The sequence below is a fragment of the Lytechinus variegatus genome, chromosome 18 (assembly GCF_018143015.1).
Source record: "Lytechinus variegatus isolate NC3 chromosome 18, Lvar_3.0, whole genome shotgun sequence".
In the NCBI taxonomy this organism is placed as follows: Eukaryota; Metazoa; Echinodermata; class Echinoidea; order Temnopleuroida; family Toxopneustidae; genus Lytechinus; species Lytechinus variegatus.
In genome coordinates this window covers 23,792,183-23,810,301 of record NC_054757.1, presented here as the reverse complement: position 1 = coordinate 23,810,301, position 18,119 = coordinate 23,792,183, and the positions used below count along the sequence as shown (strand labels likewise).

The following is an 18,119-nucleotide window of genomic DNA, read 5'->3' as shown; positions in this document are numbered from 1 at the left end:
ACACGGTTATGTTTACGATTACGGTTTGCACGAAGAAATATTCAATATCAAATTAAACAACACTTGCGAAAAAATCAATAATTATGGTGTGAAAACAAAAGTGATTGACTTTGAAAATATTACTGTCTGTGTTCAGAAAACACTATCGATCTTGATCATAACTGTATTTTAGTTATAATCGGTAAGTAAGGGATTATATTTGTGGAAATTAATATGAAATGGGTTATTTTGACACCATTTGGTTTACAAAAAAATAACACTTTATTATTACATAAAAAGCTTTATCAATATGGTAACTACAATAAAAATAGTAAAAGAGAAACAAATGTCTTTAAAGAATGTTATTTGGGTTTAACCAAACAGTGTGTCAAAAAAATGACAAGGAATGGCAGTATCAAAATTATTAATTAATAATATTAATACCGTAGGCCTATCTATACGGAGTATATCATGGGTGGGAATTGAATGGATGAATGTGGCAAGATTAATAGAAATGAAAAAAAATGAATTGAGATAGAATGAAATCTCAATAATATTAAGAGATTCATATCCTTCTGAATTTGTCTCGAACGCATATATTAGTCCATACATTTTTTACATGAACAAAATATACTGATCTCTAGGATGTACTCGCTACGATACATAGGACATAGTCTTATTAATTGAAAGAAGATTTTTAAAGCATGTTTGAAAACAAAACAAATTTGTTGAGCTAAAAAGAAACCAAAATAATGACAATTCCGCAAAAAAAAAGCTTGAGGAGACAGTATTAATTTTGCTAATTGGCAGGTTGCGAGATCTGGTTCGTTTGATTTCTCACCCTTTGTAATTTTCCGCTCTTTTCCCCCTCCAATTTTCATTATGACCCCTGATAGATAACTATAGAAGGGTCTCTTTCTTCGGGACTAGGGCATCCACTTGATCCCCCAAAGCCCTCATTTAAGACGAAAGATCAGACCAAGTTGAGTAGCTCTTCTAGCCTTTCACGAACCCGGGGTTGCAATTACCGGATTCGAGTTTCCTTTCTCTTTATATACCCTTTCGACTCTCATTCCCGATGGCATTTCCCCTCCTTTTTTGGTAGCTAACCCTTCTATCACTTTCCTCACACCCGGCAACTTCATCCCTTTTCTCCCCCAAATCCTCACAATTAAACTTAAACCACCGTTTGAAATGCATCCAAGGTGAGATAAAGAAAGACTCCCGAAGCTCCTATTTTTTTTTCTTTTCGATTGGGAAATGGAGAGGCGGCGACACCATAGAATGCCGTCGTAAATAGCCATCTCCGGTGATAAATGCCAAAGACAAGATATTGTGAGTCTACTTTAGCAAAATCCGGCCATTCCAGTTATCTTCTGCCTTATCGAAGACAATACATTTTCATTTTTACTTTGGCTACGAAAGAAAAAAGAAAGAAGGAAAAAACAATGGAGGAAGATTGGAATTGGGGACTTCAATGTAGAAGCCCGAGAACATTACGTTAAATAAAAAGAAAGCGTAGATAAATTATCAAAAAATGAATTATCAGAAAGAAAGAAAGAAAGACAGTGATAGATACATGAACAAATTGATTGATTGATTATTAGATAGATGGTGAGATAGACAGACAGACAGATAGATAGATAGATAGATAGTTAGATAGATAGTTAGATATATAGTTAGAGGAAGGTAGGTAAATAGGTAGATAGGCAGATAGACAGGCAGATGGTTAGAGAAAGGGTGGATAACTCTATAGAGGTAAACAGTTTAGCCTTATTTTTTTTGAAGGAGCAAGAAATGAAAATCTTCTAAAAAAGTATTAAAATGAATGTCCAATGCTCAATTACTGCCAAAATGATTTCGATATTTTTATTATCATTATTATAATTATCATTATTACTATCATTATCATTATTACTATCATTAACATTATTATTATCATTATTATTGTAATTATTATTGTTATTATCATTATTATTATCATTATTATTGCAATTATTATTAGTACTATTATCATTATTATCATCATTATTACTATTACTATTATTTCCACTATAGTTGTTGTTATCGTTATTATCATCATCATTATGATCAATGCTATGATCATTATCATCAATTCTATCATTATAAATATTTTCGTTAATTCCATATTTTCACAAAATAACAGAGAATCCTTTAACGTTAGTCTTGCCATATTCATGGTCCTGCAAAGTCCTTATATCTCCCTCATCGATCAGAAGCGAAGCGAACGAAACGCCGAAAGTCTATTCCGCCGAAGCATCTCGCTTGCATTTCAGGAAGCGTCGTGCAGTTCCCAGAGGAGTTCTTCGCTACCGTTAAGCAGCTTATCTCCCCTCTTAATTTTCTACCCATCTTCCTCCGTTTTGTTTCAACATTGTTACCTAAATCCTCCCTATAATTGCATAGAAACTCCATGACTAGGCTTTACGTGAATAATGAATATTTCATAATGGCGTTTCACGGCTCGTGAGGCGCCAGACCACTCGTGGCTAATGGCGCAATTTTGGTCGCGGTATTTTGTTATTTTCACCCCTTTTCCTTTCTCTTTACACTCCTTGAGTGCCAAATATCATGTATCTAACACTCTATTAACACTTTGTATTCCCATATGAAATGGGCAGTAAATTGAACGTGCAAAAACCCCATCATCATCTCCGCAACTATTATCAACGCCTCATATTATGATAGTGATGGAAGTTGACTGACAATTTTAGTTCCTATTTACACAGTATGGAAGTAATAGCATGTTTAGCGCGCTCTAAATTTGAATCATCGACAATTTAGCAGATTTCAATCAGTGTGTTGTTAATCATTTTGTTACCGTAAGATCAATGTTGGCCTACCAGGTTATGCTCAAACCCTTTTCTTAATCATTGGCATAAAATCATGCTAATATTTTACGTGATTTCCCCCCTCTCAAAATGTTTATTTAAAATACAATGTATTCAAATATTGATGGTACGTCCAAACGATGAATTGGGAAGGAATTAATCTGGTAACCGATATGAAACTATGGTAATAGTGGCTAATAATAATTCATTCTTGCTTGGACTTTAATAAGAATACTTTTCATTAAATGGGTGCTGTGGCGTGTGCCTGTCCAAGCAACCTGGGGAAGTTACAAATTGATTCAGAGATTCAAGGCTTGAGCCCTGGTCACGTCTTTCGGATGGTGACGTTAAAAGTCGGTTCAGTCATAAATAATCATATCTGATTGGTACACGTCTGTGAAATGAATCAAACTTACACACACTGCTCTCAATTACAATAAAAACCAACAATCGGCTGCAAACCTCTGACAAAATCCTGGTCAAATATTGTTAATATCCTCCCAATTCTTTCCCTTCCTATATTTTCTCATATTAAATAATGGGATGAGGTGGTATCAAAGGGCTATATTCCCCCCCCCCTTCTCGATTTCATCTTTCTTTTCAACCCTCTGGTTTTGTCCTCTCTCGACCAAAGGCATCCCACAGCTTCGCCTATCACTCTTCGAGTCACCGTGAAGATGATTAGGGGTTGATATGATATGTCTCATTGACAGGCGAGTCTATAATGGAGAATGCACAAATAAACACGACGGACAAAATATCAACAAATAGCACATCCTAAACCTAATCAGAGAGGATATTTCTACACCAAGCATTTCTCATTGCGCGGTGGATGGCCCTGCTGGTCGGTGTGGTGGCGCTTCTACACGCTGATGATACCCGACCGATCGATTGGTGCTGAAATATGCAATATCACGTTCAAGTATGGATTATAGGACCCAATTATCTTGGGTTCGTTTTCAGCCACAATCCTTCTCCCCGCTCCCACTCTCGTCATTTCTCCCCCCCCCCTCTCCCTCTCTCTCTTCCTGTCTATCACCCTATCTTTCTGTCAATTCTGTCACTCAACTAACTGGGAGGAACGGAGGAGTTTGTCGAGATTTCTAGCTATTTCATGTATGAGTGATGTCCACACTCTCTGGTCACCCTATATACCATAAATTAATGATGATGGCAATGTAAAAAAAATAATAATTTAACTACTACAATATCAGATTAAAAAATAACAATTTAGAGTATTCCTATCCAATAAAAAGCGATGGAATTCCATTTGAAATTCCGTTAATTCGGCAGGTGTGTCTAAAGTATAATGACCCTTACAAGTGTGTACATCCAATGATGGTATGTACTTCTTTCTACTAGAAAACGAATGATTCTGCAAGAAAGCATGATGACAGATGGCTCAAGTCCTTTCCGAAGGACCTGGTGAGGAAGACAAATCCCCCTTGCAAGAGGGCACTTCACCACGATGTGCAATTATAGGAACTTTACTACTACCTTTATATCGACTACCAAACCTTGATTGTGACTGGCTGCTTAGCCCTGTTACCGTGATGGCAATGTAACTCTTCATGAATCGACCCCGGTAAAAAAGGCCTAGTTTAAAGATAATGGCGGACCGATCGTGGACCATGGACAAATAAAAGATTTCTGACCAATAAACAGGGCATTCTGCTCGATACCAGTAGAGATCACTTTCCCATATCCTTATGATTCTAATAAAATGAGAAATCTTGAGGAACGCTTGGACAGTGATTGACACTGACTGCGTCAACCCTGTCGGAAATCATTACTGCCCATCACCAGCTCCGCGAAGGGATTAACTTATCCACCTGTAATCCCCATTTCGTAGCTTCGATTAATTAGGGATTAAGCCGCAAGGAGACACATCGGAACTCCCTGGTAGGCGCGTGGTCCATGGTAGGAGAGTGCAGGAACGTGCATGGGGGTAAATAATTAAGGGAAGGAGGGAGAGAGAGAGAGAGAGAGAAAGGGGGAGGGGGGCGGAAAGAGAGGGATGGGGGTGAAGTGACCAATTCTCCACCCTCATGGTTATGTTCACAACTGATTGCCTCCCATGTAAACAGGCTTGGTGACTGGTCACGTAACATGATGAAAGCCGGGCAATGAGGCTAATTACATAGTTTCATATTGTTGGAATCGGCAATCAGGAGGCCAAATTGGGGGTAAAATGCACATGTATATTTACCAAAAAATGGATTTATGATATAAATGTTTAGAAAGCTAGGGTGGATAAGTATATCTTATAAGAATCAATATCCAATCAAACATTCCCAAAGAATGGACGAATAATTACAAATCCGAGTAAGAAAAAGTGGAGAAAAAATAAAGCCAGATGATATATCATTGCTTTATCATTGAGGATACGCGTATGTTTGCTAAATCGATAAGGAATGTAATTTTTTTCGAAATAATGGTTAAAAAAAAGGGGAGGGAGGGAAGGGTTGGTGAATAAATACCCACCCTAACTCTGGTCTCAGTCAGGTTACACCATGCTGATATCTCTTCCCTAGTCGAGAGATCGGGGTAACGGTTACGAGAGAAGTTCGCCTCTAGTTCCTGTAGCTGCTGGCTGGTGAAATGTGTCCGTTGTCGACGAGTTCGCTTCTTCTTCCCGTTGTCCTGCTCGTTGTCCGATTCATCGCAGTTGTCGTCATCGTGGCTGACCTTCAGTCCTGTTAACGAGTAATGATTTAAAGTGTGTTAGAATCCTGAAATCACATCTTAAAACGTCAAAAAAAAAAGATAAACAAAATAAGTCAGGTATAAAGGGGTACATCCAACCTTGGTCATAATGGGATAGGGGGCAACTAAAAGTAAAATAGAATGGTGACGGTTTTAAAGAAATCGGTCATGTAATGTTCTGATTCTTTTTTGAATTGAGATTTGGCAACTGGGTAAGTGAATTATGCCAAGTGGTTTTGAATCTTTTTTTTTCGTATAGGACAATACTTTATCATAAGGGACTTGCGGTTTTCTCCAAAGTACCTAACCCCCGGAGCAGTAATCAAAATATAACAAATGTAACGTTCTGTGTCCTCATGGAAGAAAAATATAATTTGAAGAAAAAGCTATAAAAAGGTGACATCTTAGCCATTTTAGTAAATTGAAGATTAGCCCTTGTCTTACATCACCAATGTGGCCAATTTGAAGTCTTCATGGGTAAAGCGATTACCAATTTTAACAACTTATATAAAAAAAAAACATAATTTTCTTATCGTTTTTCTATACTTTTCTATAAAACAATCTGTTATTTCGGTTGGATTCCCCCTTGACCATTTTTCAAATATTGAACTGGACAAATAGTAAAAATGAAATAATCTTATTTTCATGTATGTATTAAACAAGATTTAATTAGATAGTTAAAATCGGAAGGCCCTTTTTAAGAATAGTATCGAAGTCAAGAGAGGGCGCTAACTATGAACAGCTGAATTTGAAAAAAAATGTCTTAAGGAATCAATTAGAGAAAAGTACACACAACTGTTACAATACCTTTTAAGATTGGATTGATTTTAGAACGACAGCCCGATATGATTCTGACAGTAGTGAGCCATTATTTCTTAAGCTTTAGACAGGCGCTAGGATCATCATTTTGATAGCAACCTAATTCCAACTGATTATTGTTCTATTTTCTTGAAGCATTAATTGCGATATCAAATCGATTTTGATGATTGCTGAAACAAATTGTCTTTATAGTCTGGGTTATTTTTACTCTGAATAATTAAAATACAAATTGTGTATCAAGGTAGATCCAATATAACTAGTTTTCTACCATCTGTGTCCTAAACGTTTTTTGTTTTTTTTTGGGGGGGGGTGTTATTCTGTACGATACTTTTTTTTCATTTTCTCAAGTGCAAATTATTTCCTAATGCTGTTAGCAGATTTAACACTTTTTGGGGCAAAATGCACTAATAAAATAGAAAATTACTGGTCACAATTAAACACGTATGCCGTAGTCAATGCCATTTGACTAAAAGCTTATCCAAACTAATAAAGTAATGACAGAATATTGCATGAAAACAAAGACAAAATATCTTCAAGTACCAATGAATTTTCGTGAAACCATTTTAATGTCGGTTTAGACTATAATGACTATGATAACGATTTGTCATAACAATATTTTTTTTACAAATATCTGCACTGTGCATATGTGTACGATTGCGTAAAAATATATTTTCGGATACTAGGTATTCTTGGGCTAGATTGGGGGATCTTGCTAATAATTTCAATTAAAAATATTTTCAATTTTTCAAACTTTGAAAACAAGGACAAATAATGTCTCTTATCTCTGTTACCAGGGGCAGTACTGGCGCATTTTGAAAAAAAAGAACATGATCAATTTAAATTTAAAAAAATGAGGACCGCTATTTTGCTGAGTAAGATACGAATAGAATTGCATATGAATTTATTTACAGAAACAATGCAAACAGAGGGGCAACTCCTCAATGTATCAAGTCAATCGGATCCCACTTGTCGTTCTAGAGGAAGCTGTTTGAAAACCATTAATATCATCTAAAAAACTCTTTCAAGTCGATCAAGTATCCACTCAAGTGCCCATATCCACTTGTCGCGAGAGAGAGCGTCGAGTGTCTTTTTTTATGTACACACTAATGACCGATGTGTTCGGTTTCGGCTCGCACGCTGCTCGTGGAGAGACCATCATGTTACCCATTATCGGCCGTCTGCCTCGGCGTGTTGGTATATCTCTCCTCGCTGAATGGGGTACCGGGGCTGTTGCATTGTCACCCAAATCAACAATCGAATCCAGCTCTATTCAAACGCAAACAGAATGGCGTTTTCTCCTTTTGCTCGACAATCATATCATCTAAGATTACACATCTCTCCAAATGTCACATTGAACCGTATCTAGTATGTGGGTTTATACGTGATCAGGAGTGTTGCAAGGCTAATTTAGAATTTAGATGGGGGGAGGGGGCACTCATTCATTTTTAACAGGTATCAATTTACAACGCGCTTCGGGCTATGAGGGAATATCATTTTCATGTCGTGCTATTTTCATTGGTGCATAAGGTTTAGAAACTGAGCAGTAACAGAACATTGGTAGAGGTCTGTCAGTTTTCTAGAACTGATCACATGATGATGATTGTTCTCTTCTTGAGAGTGAACATTTTATTCAGTGACAACAAATAATCGGAAAAAACCCATATATTTGATACATTCTTTAAAAGAAAAAGAAAAAAAAGAACGGCAATAACTGTTCCTACGTCATATATTTTATTGATCTTTATCTGTCTACCTACCCACTAATCTATCTATCTATCTTTCTATCTAGGCCTACCTATCTTTTATATATCTATCTATTATATCTGTCCATCAATCTATCCACCTATCTTTGTAAATTTAATTTGATAAAATGTTCGAGTGTCCGATAATCAGAGGTAATGGATGTTATTGCAAGCAATTACGATGTCTATCCAACAAGTATTAGGAGATATCGCGGTCACTGGATATCTCTTAATCTTTAGACTGTGTTATTAATGTCCCCACTCCCACCATACTTATCAGCAGTTTTTTCTTCTTTTGAATTATAATGGCTACTGGTCTAGATAATGAACGGCTTATTCCATATTAAAAAATAGTAATGAGATATGACATAAACAGCTTACATTATCAATGACGGATCATGATTTTCATACGAGCGCGGCAACGGCTACACCCTTACAATGTTGGGCAATATACTGTCTACATAATATTTGGTTGAAAGATTATCCAACTCTGGTTAGTTTTTAACCAATACTGTGTAATTTTCACCCAAAGCACACATTATTGGTTTAAAACTACCCAGAATTGGATAGATTTTGAAGAGTTGCCCAACATTTTTAAAAGTGTAGTGGAACATCCGATTTAAAAAAAAATGTGTTTTATATATTCCTAATGATAATTATATTGTAAGTTCAAATTACATGTGTTTTAATCAAATTTAAGCTTTAATTCCTCAAATTATCTCGATAGTTTATTCTGACACACTTTCAAGGTATGACAAATCGAACACCAGTGCGGCCTTACTATAAAATAACAGTTTCCCAGGAAGGGGGGGGGGGTCAATCCAGACCTGCTTGTTTAGCCGAAGGTTGTCATGTTACTTCTTCGATCTTGATCTCATACTATAGAAACAAAAATTGTTGTGATTTGTGTATTAATTTAGAATTCTGCAAAATGTACAGCGATTGCAACCAGCAGAATCTCGTTATATTGATTTATATTCCATTTTCTTTGATTTAATAAAATTGTGCCAGATAAATAACAATGAGGGATGATGAAGAGAGCTATACGATGAGACCCCAGTGATTAGTACCCGGGTTTGGAGGATTAGTGAAACAAGATTTATATAGTAGGGATTTTGAAAGGAATAGTGAGTGAACGAAAATGAGAGGGAAAGGAGGAGAAAATGAAAGACACAACGAGAATGGGAGAGTGCATGAGAGAGGGAGAGAAACACGCACAGAGCGAGATGGAGATATGTGTATGGGGGGGGGGGGTATTCTGATGCTCTTGGTTTTATCTACATGTCTTTTATCTTGCTTGATCACAATCATTCTTATTATGGTGGAATCGAAGGGGAGAAAAAAATATATTTTGAAGTGAAAATGAGAGACAAAAATAGAGAGAAGGCAAGGGAAAGAGATTGTAAGTGAGGGGGGGGGGGTAGAAGGGAGCGAGAGAGAGAGGGAGAGAGAGAGAGAAGGGGTGGGACGGAGAGCTGAATGAGATCCTATTTTTAAGCAGACAGAGGGAAATTTCATTTTTATTTAATATTTTGACCTAAATAATCTGGCCTCGCGTTGCCCGGGCAGAAATCCACCGAATCCATACTTCCTTGAAAATGTAAATCCCCAGTTAGAGGCGAAGAGTTCATTTCAACCACTGACGTGGTGTAAGATATGAGTTAACAAATTATAATTCAGTTTTATCACATCATTCAATTTCAAAACAAACCACTCGACTTGACAGATTGTGAATATAACATACCACAGAAGACAGTAAAAGCCTATTAATCATGCAAAGATCTTTTCGAGCTCATTTTGTTCCCCTCACAATTATCATCATTAATTTTATTAGGTTGTCATTATCACCATCATTATTAAATTCATTATTACTATTATAATTATCATCATCATCATTATTGTGAAAATTATAACAGCCATTAATAATTATTACTATAATTATCATTATGATCACTATGATCATAATAATTGTGAGCACAATTAAAATCATTAGTAACATCAATACTACTTTCTTCATCATTTATATCGAATGATAATCATACTTTTTTTACCATAGTTATTAAAGTTGCGAATTCAAATCAATTGGCTAAGGTAATGATTTCCACTTAAAATGTGATTTATGAATTTCTATCAACATTTTCTGTCATATAAAGGAATTTTAAAAAAGCTAACACCGATTTAATTACAACTATGGGAGGAAAAAAACATCTGTCCTAGAATAGCTAATCAAAAATATTAATTTCATTATAAATCTTTATTTCAAAAATCACATTTGTGATACGCTCCCTGCGACGAGTTGTACTTTTGTGTGTAATGACCCTTCTAGACTCTGATTGGTCAGTTATCGTGTCCTTTCAGGTCAATCAAGCGGAACGATAATATGTATCTTGTCCCCTTCACATCGTACTTATTGATTATCGATGTCCCACTTTATACTTCCACATCATGAATAACGTAATGAGAGGTCTGGACGAAGCCATGTTTGTTCTGCCAATGCCAATACGCGTGATGATCAGGTGTGATGATGTTAGCCATTGATTTACTTCATTAGATATTTAAAAGGTTCCATCAATAATGATACCCGTATAATTTATATCCATGTATACATACAATAGTATTGGTGAAGTTCGTTAGCATGATTATATCACAATTCAAGACAAGTCATGTCTCAACATACCTAGGCATAACATAGGCTAAAATTTGAAATAACATAATCTACATTTTAGTTGTGTTTTTTTTACTCATCTTTATTTATCTTGACTGAAAAACCCTAGCAAAGCTTCAAAAATTTACATCAAATTGGCGACACATTCAAGCATTTAGGACTATATAATCCTTATCAATGAAGGGACTTTCTTTGAATAGTTGTCCCATCCATTCACTTTAATGTCTTCATGTATGTGTTTACTCGTTATGCCGAACCATGCACTGGTACAGTGTTTTGTCATAAACAGGGTATTGATAAGAAACAACAATTCAACTTTTTAGAAATCCTAAAATAACTGCGAGACCATTGCATGCTGAGCTTTATAATTCTTTACTCCAGGGGCCCGTAACACAAAACTTAGCAATGATCGAGAACATTTTTCTACGATTGATTGCATTGACTACAATGTACAATCAATCGTGAAAATCAAGCGTACATCAATTGCTAACCTTTGTGTTACGGGCCCCAGAATTAATAAAAGGGTCACATTTTATTAATACCAAATGTTAACCCCATTCTTTATATAGTATTTCTTTATTCGTAATTTATTTCTATATGTTTATAGACGGCATGCTGTAATCGTAGAAAATTTGTGAACTTGATGTGGACTAAATACAGAGAATATATATATACATATATATGATAAATACCTTAATTTCTTATGTTGCCCGGCAACCTTTACAAAGCGACAAAAAATGCACTAAGGGAATTGAAAGTTTTGCAGAAATTTTACACACCAAAGGGATTGGAGTTAACCGATTAAGTTCAGCTGCATTTCTGCTTGAAATTGAAGTTTTTGGGCACTTTCACCCCCACTTTGAAATCTAATCACACACAGACTCCTTTGATTAATGTAAACAAATAAATTAAATGTTTTGATTTTACAAGCAAATTGAGCATTTCATCATGTTGAAACTCTATATGAATTGAGAATAGACTAGATTGCCTTTTTTCAATTCCTTTTTGTCATCAGTGCTCAGAATTACAAATTAATAAATATAGGATCAATGATTAAAGATAATAATGAGATAGACCTATAACAATAACAATAATAATAATATAGTACTTACAATATTAAATCATTATTATTATTATCATTATAATTATTATTATTACTTATTCTTTTATTCTCATTAATTTATTCAGTGAAGAAAAACACAACACACTAATATCCATAGTTCCAAGGTAGAAAGACCACCAAGTAACGAACAAGTTTGCAATTACTACATGATAAATAAAGAAATATCATTCTGGAGGGGGTATACATCTCCACTCTTATGTCATTTTCTTTGATTGACATTAATCAAGAAGCACATGACACGATCTAACATGTGTGCCTTGTAAAGTTGCCAAACTAACAAGATTCTTTTTGATACAACCATAACTGACACCTGCATGAATTGTAAAGTGACATAAGGCTTATGACACCTGGCCACATGTCCCGTGAATTTTCCTTTTTACGATAAAACAAACAACAAACTAAACATTAATCAAAGGAAGATTTTGATAAAATAGAACGATTGACAGATAGATAGGAAGTGAAGTGGCATGCATTCGACGAAAGTCGATAAACTCGTTATGTCCCCAACGTAACACAAATAAACGAGCGCCGCATTATCAGATAGAGATAACTTGCTTCGGTGCAGCGACTTCCCCCTCTTATAACTCTACTTTTCTTCAAATAAAACGACGATTTTCAGGGGACTTATTTGGAAACTTGATGATCATGAGAGATTTCATTCTTTTTAGACATATCATCTTTATATCTACAACACAATACATGGGGCGCTTATGCCCGGGTTTTTGTTTTATATATTTGAAATTCAGTTTATGTTTTGACAGGTTATAATTGCACGAATTTGTCAAGATCAACATGATCAAATAGCTCCCTGATAATTGTATATAAAATAAGTCTGGGTTCCATCAAGGACAAACTAAGACGTATCATTATTCATACTAATGAAAATATTATAAGTCATAGTAAACTGAAAAAAAATGAAGGAGTTGTAGAGAGAGTGGATTTTGAAAAAAAAATGTAATGAAACGTTCAAACTTACCCGTCTTTTCTTGATTGTGGTTTATCGTGGGCGAATGTACGTGGTGGTTGCGTGACTGAGGGGCACCATCGAGAGGGCTCTGGCCCGCTACACTCCCGATACCTGCCGAGACGCGTGCCGATTCGCTAGCCACCAAATCTTCTAATGTTGACAACGGCCCATGACTATGGTGTAACTGGTTCATCGCTGCTGATTAATTTTCAATCGTAATTATAGAAAACAAGAAAATAGTTTCTCGAGGTAGATGGCTCACGAAGATGGTGGGAAGACCGGATGAATATTGGCGAGTTGGGGATTTTCAAGTTCGCGGAGTTGGGTGAATGAGGAGGGATTTAGAAGCCGAGCCTAACGGCGTGTGTCGGCTAAATCCCGTCAGATAGGATTCCAACCGCCAGCACAAAGTTGACGATTCGAGGAAGATTTCGTCGTTATTTCGCCGTATACGACTGACTGACGAACGACGGCTTGGGCTGAAGGGTGAGGTGACAATCCTGGAGCTCAACCAGCGGATCACCGCAAAGGATCAAACGGGATAGCAACGGGTTAGAAGGCAAGCAGCTACCGGCGGTGGCGAATTACCGGGTAGAATAGAACAAACTAAAAAAATAATAATAATCAGTCATAACCAAACGAGTCTATACAATTGAACTATTACTGAGGACGGCATAAGCTTGATCTCGAGGTTCTCAGCTCTTCCAATGTTGTCCCGGAGCGAAGGAAAGAATAACTGAACTAAAGTCAAATCACTTGTTTGCATGTAAGCTTATAGCTTAGCTGATAATAACAGCACCAGCAAGAGATCAAGCTTTGAGAGAGGAAAAAGTAACCTGTTAACTGGACATGCCATGGACTATAAAAAAAAATCTCGTGCCATCCGCTGTCGCCTTTCGCACTCCGCCTAAACCCGTCTCACCCTCTTCGTCGTTTGGTAGCAAGGCTCAGACCTGCTCAACCAAAGTACTCATCAGTGACGTCACAATGCCATTCGTAGTTAGGCACCCCAACGAATGATTTTGGTGACACGGGTAATAGGTTTGGGGGGCAAGCCGAGCCGCTGCCGCGAAGAAGTGAGCGATGATCGGGTCCCCAGATCAAAAGAAAAAAAAAACAGATTAGGAAACGCGGGAGAGGTGCTCATTTTCTGCCGAAAACCACAGACCACTTATTGGACTACTCAGGGAAGACTGTTAAACATAAAAACTACCATAAAGTGAGCCAATCTTCCACTCTTTTTCAATGTTTCAAATGCCCAATATGGTCAGCAGTCAATATACATCCGCAAAATGTGTAAATCAATGTATGAAATTAAAAAAATATATATATTTGTCTGTGTTTTACATAATTTTTTTTTGCGAATTCATCATACAACCACCCCCCCCAAAAAAAAATGGCATCAATAATGAGATAAGAAGAATAAAATAAAAACCAACAACGGTATACGACAAAGTAATGAACACATGATTTACTATTAAATATTCAATCATGGCTATTCATAGTATGTTACATATTTTGTCAAATCTATTATTGATGAGTTATAAAGGAAACGACAATGATATTTCCATCCAAAGCTTTGGTAAACAAGGCTATAATTCAAAGATAAAAAATCTAGAAATCGCCGGCACATCTTTCAGGTGTTAAAAAATGAAATATTAATGCTATAAAAGGTAATCATAGGAGAAAAGCCACTTTCTGTTTGACATTAACTGACAAAAACTGAATAGAAGATAAGCAACTTATTAAAGATGAAAAATGATATGAAGATAAATAACCAAAGATTTGTTATAATAAAGATAATGATGGCCATAACAATGTCAACATCTATCAATTCCAAATGCATTTAATGACGATATTGATAATGTTGAATAAAATACCAAGATCTGGACTCTCTGGAGCAGAAAAGTGTAGTTTTGTTTTATCAATTTTATTACGTATACATGGCATACACCACAAAGTAATAACACACAACTGCAAGATGTAATCTTTGAAATGATTGCAGGAAAAAATATGTTTATATATATTTATATATATATATATATATATATATATATATATATATATATATATAGGCGTAAATAATCAAGCATTGATGCTAGACGTACATGTAGCTTCCAAGTATCTCTTTTATTGGGTTAGCTTTCTGCCAGTAGGGCCTTCATCAGGCCTATAATGCATTGAATCAAACAAAATAGAACAAAACTATACAATTAAAATCGTAATAACAACAAAGTAAATAATGGGTAGCAAAGGGTACAGAACAGAAGGATTACACTAAGATAACAAAAAAATAACAAAAATAACAACAGAGGGGGTTGAGTACAGAACAGAAGGATTACAGTAAGATAACAAAAAATAACAACAAAGGGGGTAATGGCTTAAACGAGATGGGGAATACAATAAAAACGATTGGGAAACTTAACTTAATGTATATATATATATATATATATTTAAAACTAAATTATATCACTTAACAGCATAATGTTTATCGCGATTTCTTGTGACCCCATTCAATAACATCAGGCGGCCTACAATGTTACGATAAATGCATTTTCTCGTGTCTTCTCTAAAGGTTGACCCCATACTTTTCATTTCAGAGTTTTTTTATTGTTAGTTAAATGCCTGACTAGAAAGAAGAGGTTCACTGTAGTTTGTTCAGTGTCAGATAAAATTAACTTTAATAGCATAATATAGCTCAGATAAATGCCGTTTTAGACATTTACATGACAAAAAACAAGATACAGATGAGAGGGCATGGTATTGTCCAGAAGTTATGGGGTCATTAGTGGAAGAACGGTGGTGATTTTATGAAGATCAGGAGGAGGTCTTGTTGGGTGTTTGTGAAGACCATAATTTTGTTATTATCCGTATTATCTGAAATGTGTGTCTTTTCTTTTTCTTCGTAGATAATACATTGAAGGTGTTTTTTTTCTTTATGTCTTCCTGATTTGAAGACACCACCTTAGTATAGGCAGATTGTTATTCAGGTTGATAAGGATTATCCATGTTATACCTCCTCATCTAATAACATATTACAGGAGATAAAATCATCGCACCCACTTTAGTTTATGCATTCTCCGAATAATTTGAGGGGAGTGGTGTGCTTTGTGTCATTTTGTGACAATATGGGCTATCGTATTTCATTGAGAATAGCAAGGAGGTGTCTATCATTTGAGATGATATCATTGGTCCATGATAATACCCAGCGATTGGAAAATGTAGAAATTTCATATATTTACTGAATAATACTGAAATAATTGCAGTCAATCTTTTTGAACTGTAGTTGATACTGGAACGGAACTTCACCACTCCTTTATCATCTCTTACCTTATAAAAGCTAATGATTTATCAATGCCCGAACTATAAGACCTCTCTTTGATCACGATCTAAGGGAATAGATACATCATCTTAAATTTACAAACCTGATCAAGTTAAATGAATTATATATCTATATCTATCTATAAATATATTGGAAAAAAAACGCCCAATACCTCGGAGCTTATGTTGAGAATGTCAAAATATCATTTAGAGATATTGCTACATGTCCCCTGTATCCGTTTTATTTTAGAGACCCTTTTTTCAATTAATTCGAATTTATAATCCAATCATTAACTTATTCATCCATTTAACTATTTAATCATTTGTTTACTTATTTAGGGTATCTATGGAATATGTTTTCTTGTGTAATGAGGTATACATTCATCTTTAGTGTATTTTCTTTCACGTCGGCACGGTGAATAATTTATTCAAAGAAGACGAAAGAAATAACAAAGGTCGCAGATGGCGCTCTTACTATTTTTTACGTCTTGGCAACACTTGCCGGTTGCAGTCAACAGAATGAATCCGACTCTAATCATTATGTCATTCAGAAGTTAATTGTATTTATTCTGTATGGAGTCGTTTTTTACCTGTTTGAATATGTCATTAGAGATGAACCGTGCCTCAGGGGATGGAGGGAGGAAAGGGTTTCATCCACCACTTGTTTAATAAACGTGTATAAAAACCTTTAAAAATTAATGTATTTGTGTTTTGTATTTGTATTTATTTAGACAAGTAAAACATACAAAGTAAAACATGTCAAGGGATAAAAAAAAGTTTGAAAAACATGTACAAGCTTGAATCCCAATACAATAGAATTACAATAAAGTAGCATCAAGATAAAAACATAAGTTTAACATTCGAAAAATTAAAGCAATGTAAATTACCATAGTAGAGGACATAGATTCATGTTTCAACTAAAAATAATAAAAGATGATATGAAAGCAAAATGATAGAACATACAAAAGAAAACATAATATGACAAAATATTAATGAATTAATGACATATGTCAATCTGATCATGCAGATTGTGATTTCCTCTGCCCCTTCCCTCCCACACTTTCAAAACTGCTCCGCATTTCTTGTATATGGCAAATCATCTACCAATGTTGAAACCATTTCAATTTACATCACAGGGTGTGATCAGGTTTTTATCTAGATTATATCTAGCATTATACTAATTGTCAAAACTATTTTACAATGCTTGTATCATAATAATGAATTGCGTTATCCCCTTTCTCATTATTATTTATTATCACCAAAATTAGAACCGTTAACAAAATTTTAAAAAGTAAATAAAAAATATTATATGCCCCTCCCGTCAGTCCGGCATTATAAAGATGTGAAATTCCTTTCTTTTATCCTTCCTTTGTTAACTATTTACCCTTTTTTCAATGGAATTAGCAGTTATATAGCCGTAATAGTTATACAGGGGGTTTGCCATGACATTTTATTTTATTTATTTCTGCATTCACATCGGTATCAGAATTACAAAATGCATAATACAAAGGTAATACATAATAACAAAATAATAATAGTCGTATAGTATAAATAGTGTAAATAATATCAATATTTGGATTGCATGGTATAATACCAACATCCTTCAACCTTTCTTTTTACAAATTTTACCTCTGCCATTTTGACTTCTACCATTTTTACCTCAGCCATTTTTGCCTCTACTATTTCTACCTCTGCCATATTTAACACCGAACCTTCAAAATGATCTCTACATTAGCCGGCATTCTACCATTGCTCAAAACATGCTATATTCAAACATTGTTTTAAAAAATGCTATATTCTACACTATATGGTATTCAATTTTCTTTTATCGTAGATATAACGCAACAAAACATAATGATATACGGCACTATTGTTTGACACGCAGTGTATCTGGCTATATTATAGTTTGCCAATAGTTGGTGGGGAAGAGATTTTATTCAATCAC

General features: G+C 35.2%; 1 protein-coding gene across 1 annotated transcript in view; it reads right to left on the bottom strand.

Moving 5' to 3' along the window:
* LOC121431895 (pituitary homeobox x-like) overlaps positions 1-13,837 on the bottom strand; it is a 29,056-nt gene extending 15,219 nt beyond the window's left edge. Inside the window, exons 1-2 of the mRNA XM_041629677.1 lie at positions 12,863-13,837; positions 5,316-5,527 (exon numbers count right to left, since the gene is read on the bottom strand). Of these exons, the coding sequence (XP_041485611.1) occupies positions 5,316-5,527; positions 12,863-13,046 (396 nt within the window). The 5' untranslated portion in view covers positions 13,047-13,837. The remainder of the gene's footprint in view (positions 1-5,315; positions 5,528-12,862) is intronic.
* Between the last annotated feature and the right edge of the window lie 4,282 nt (positions 13,838-18,119).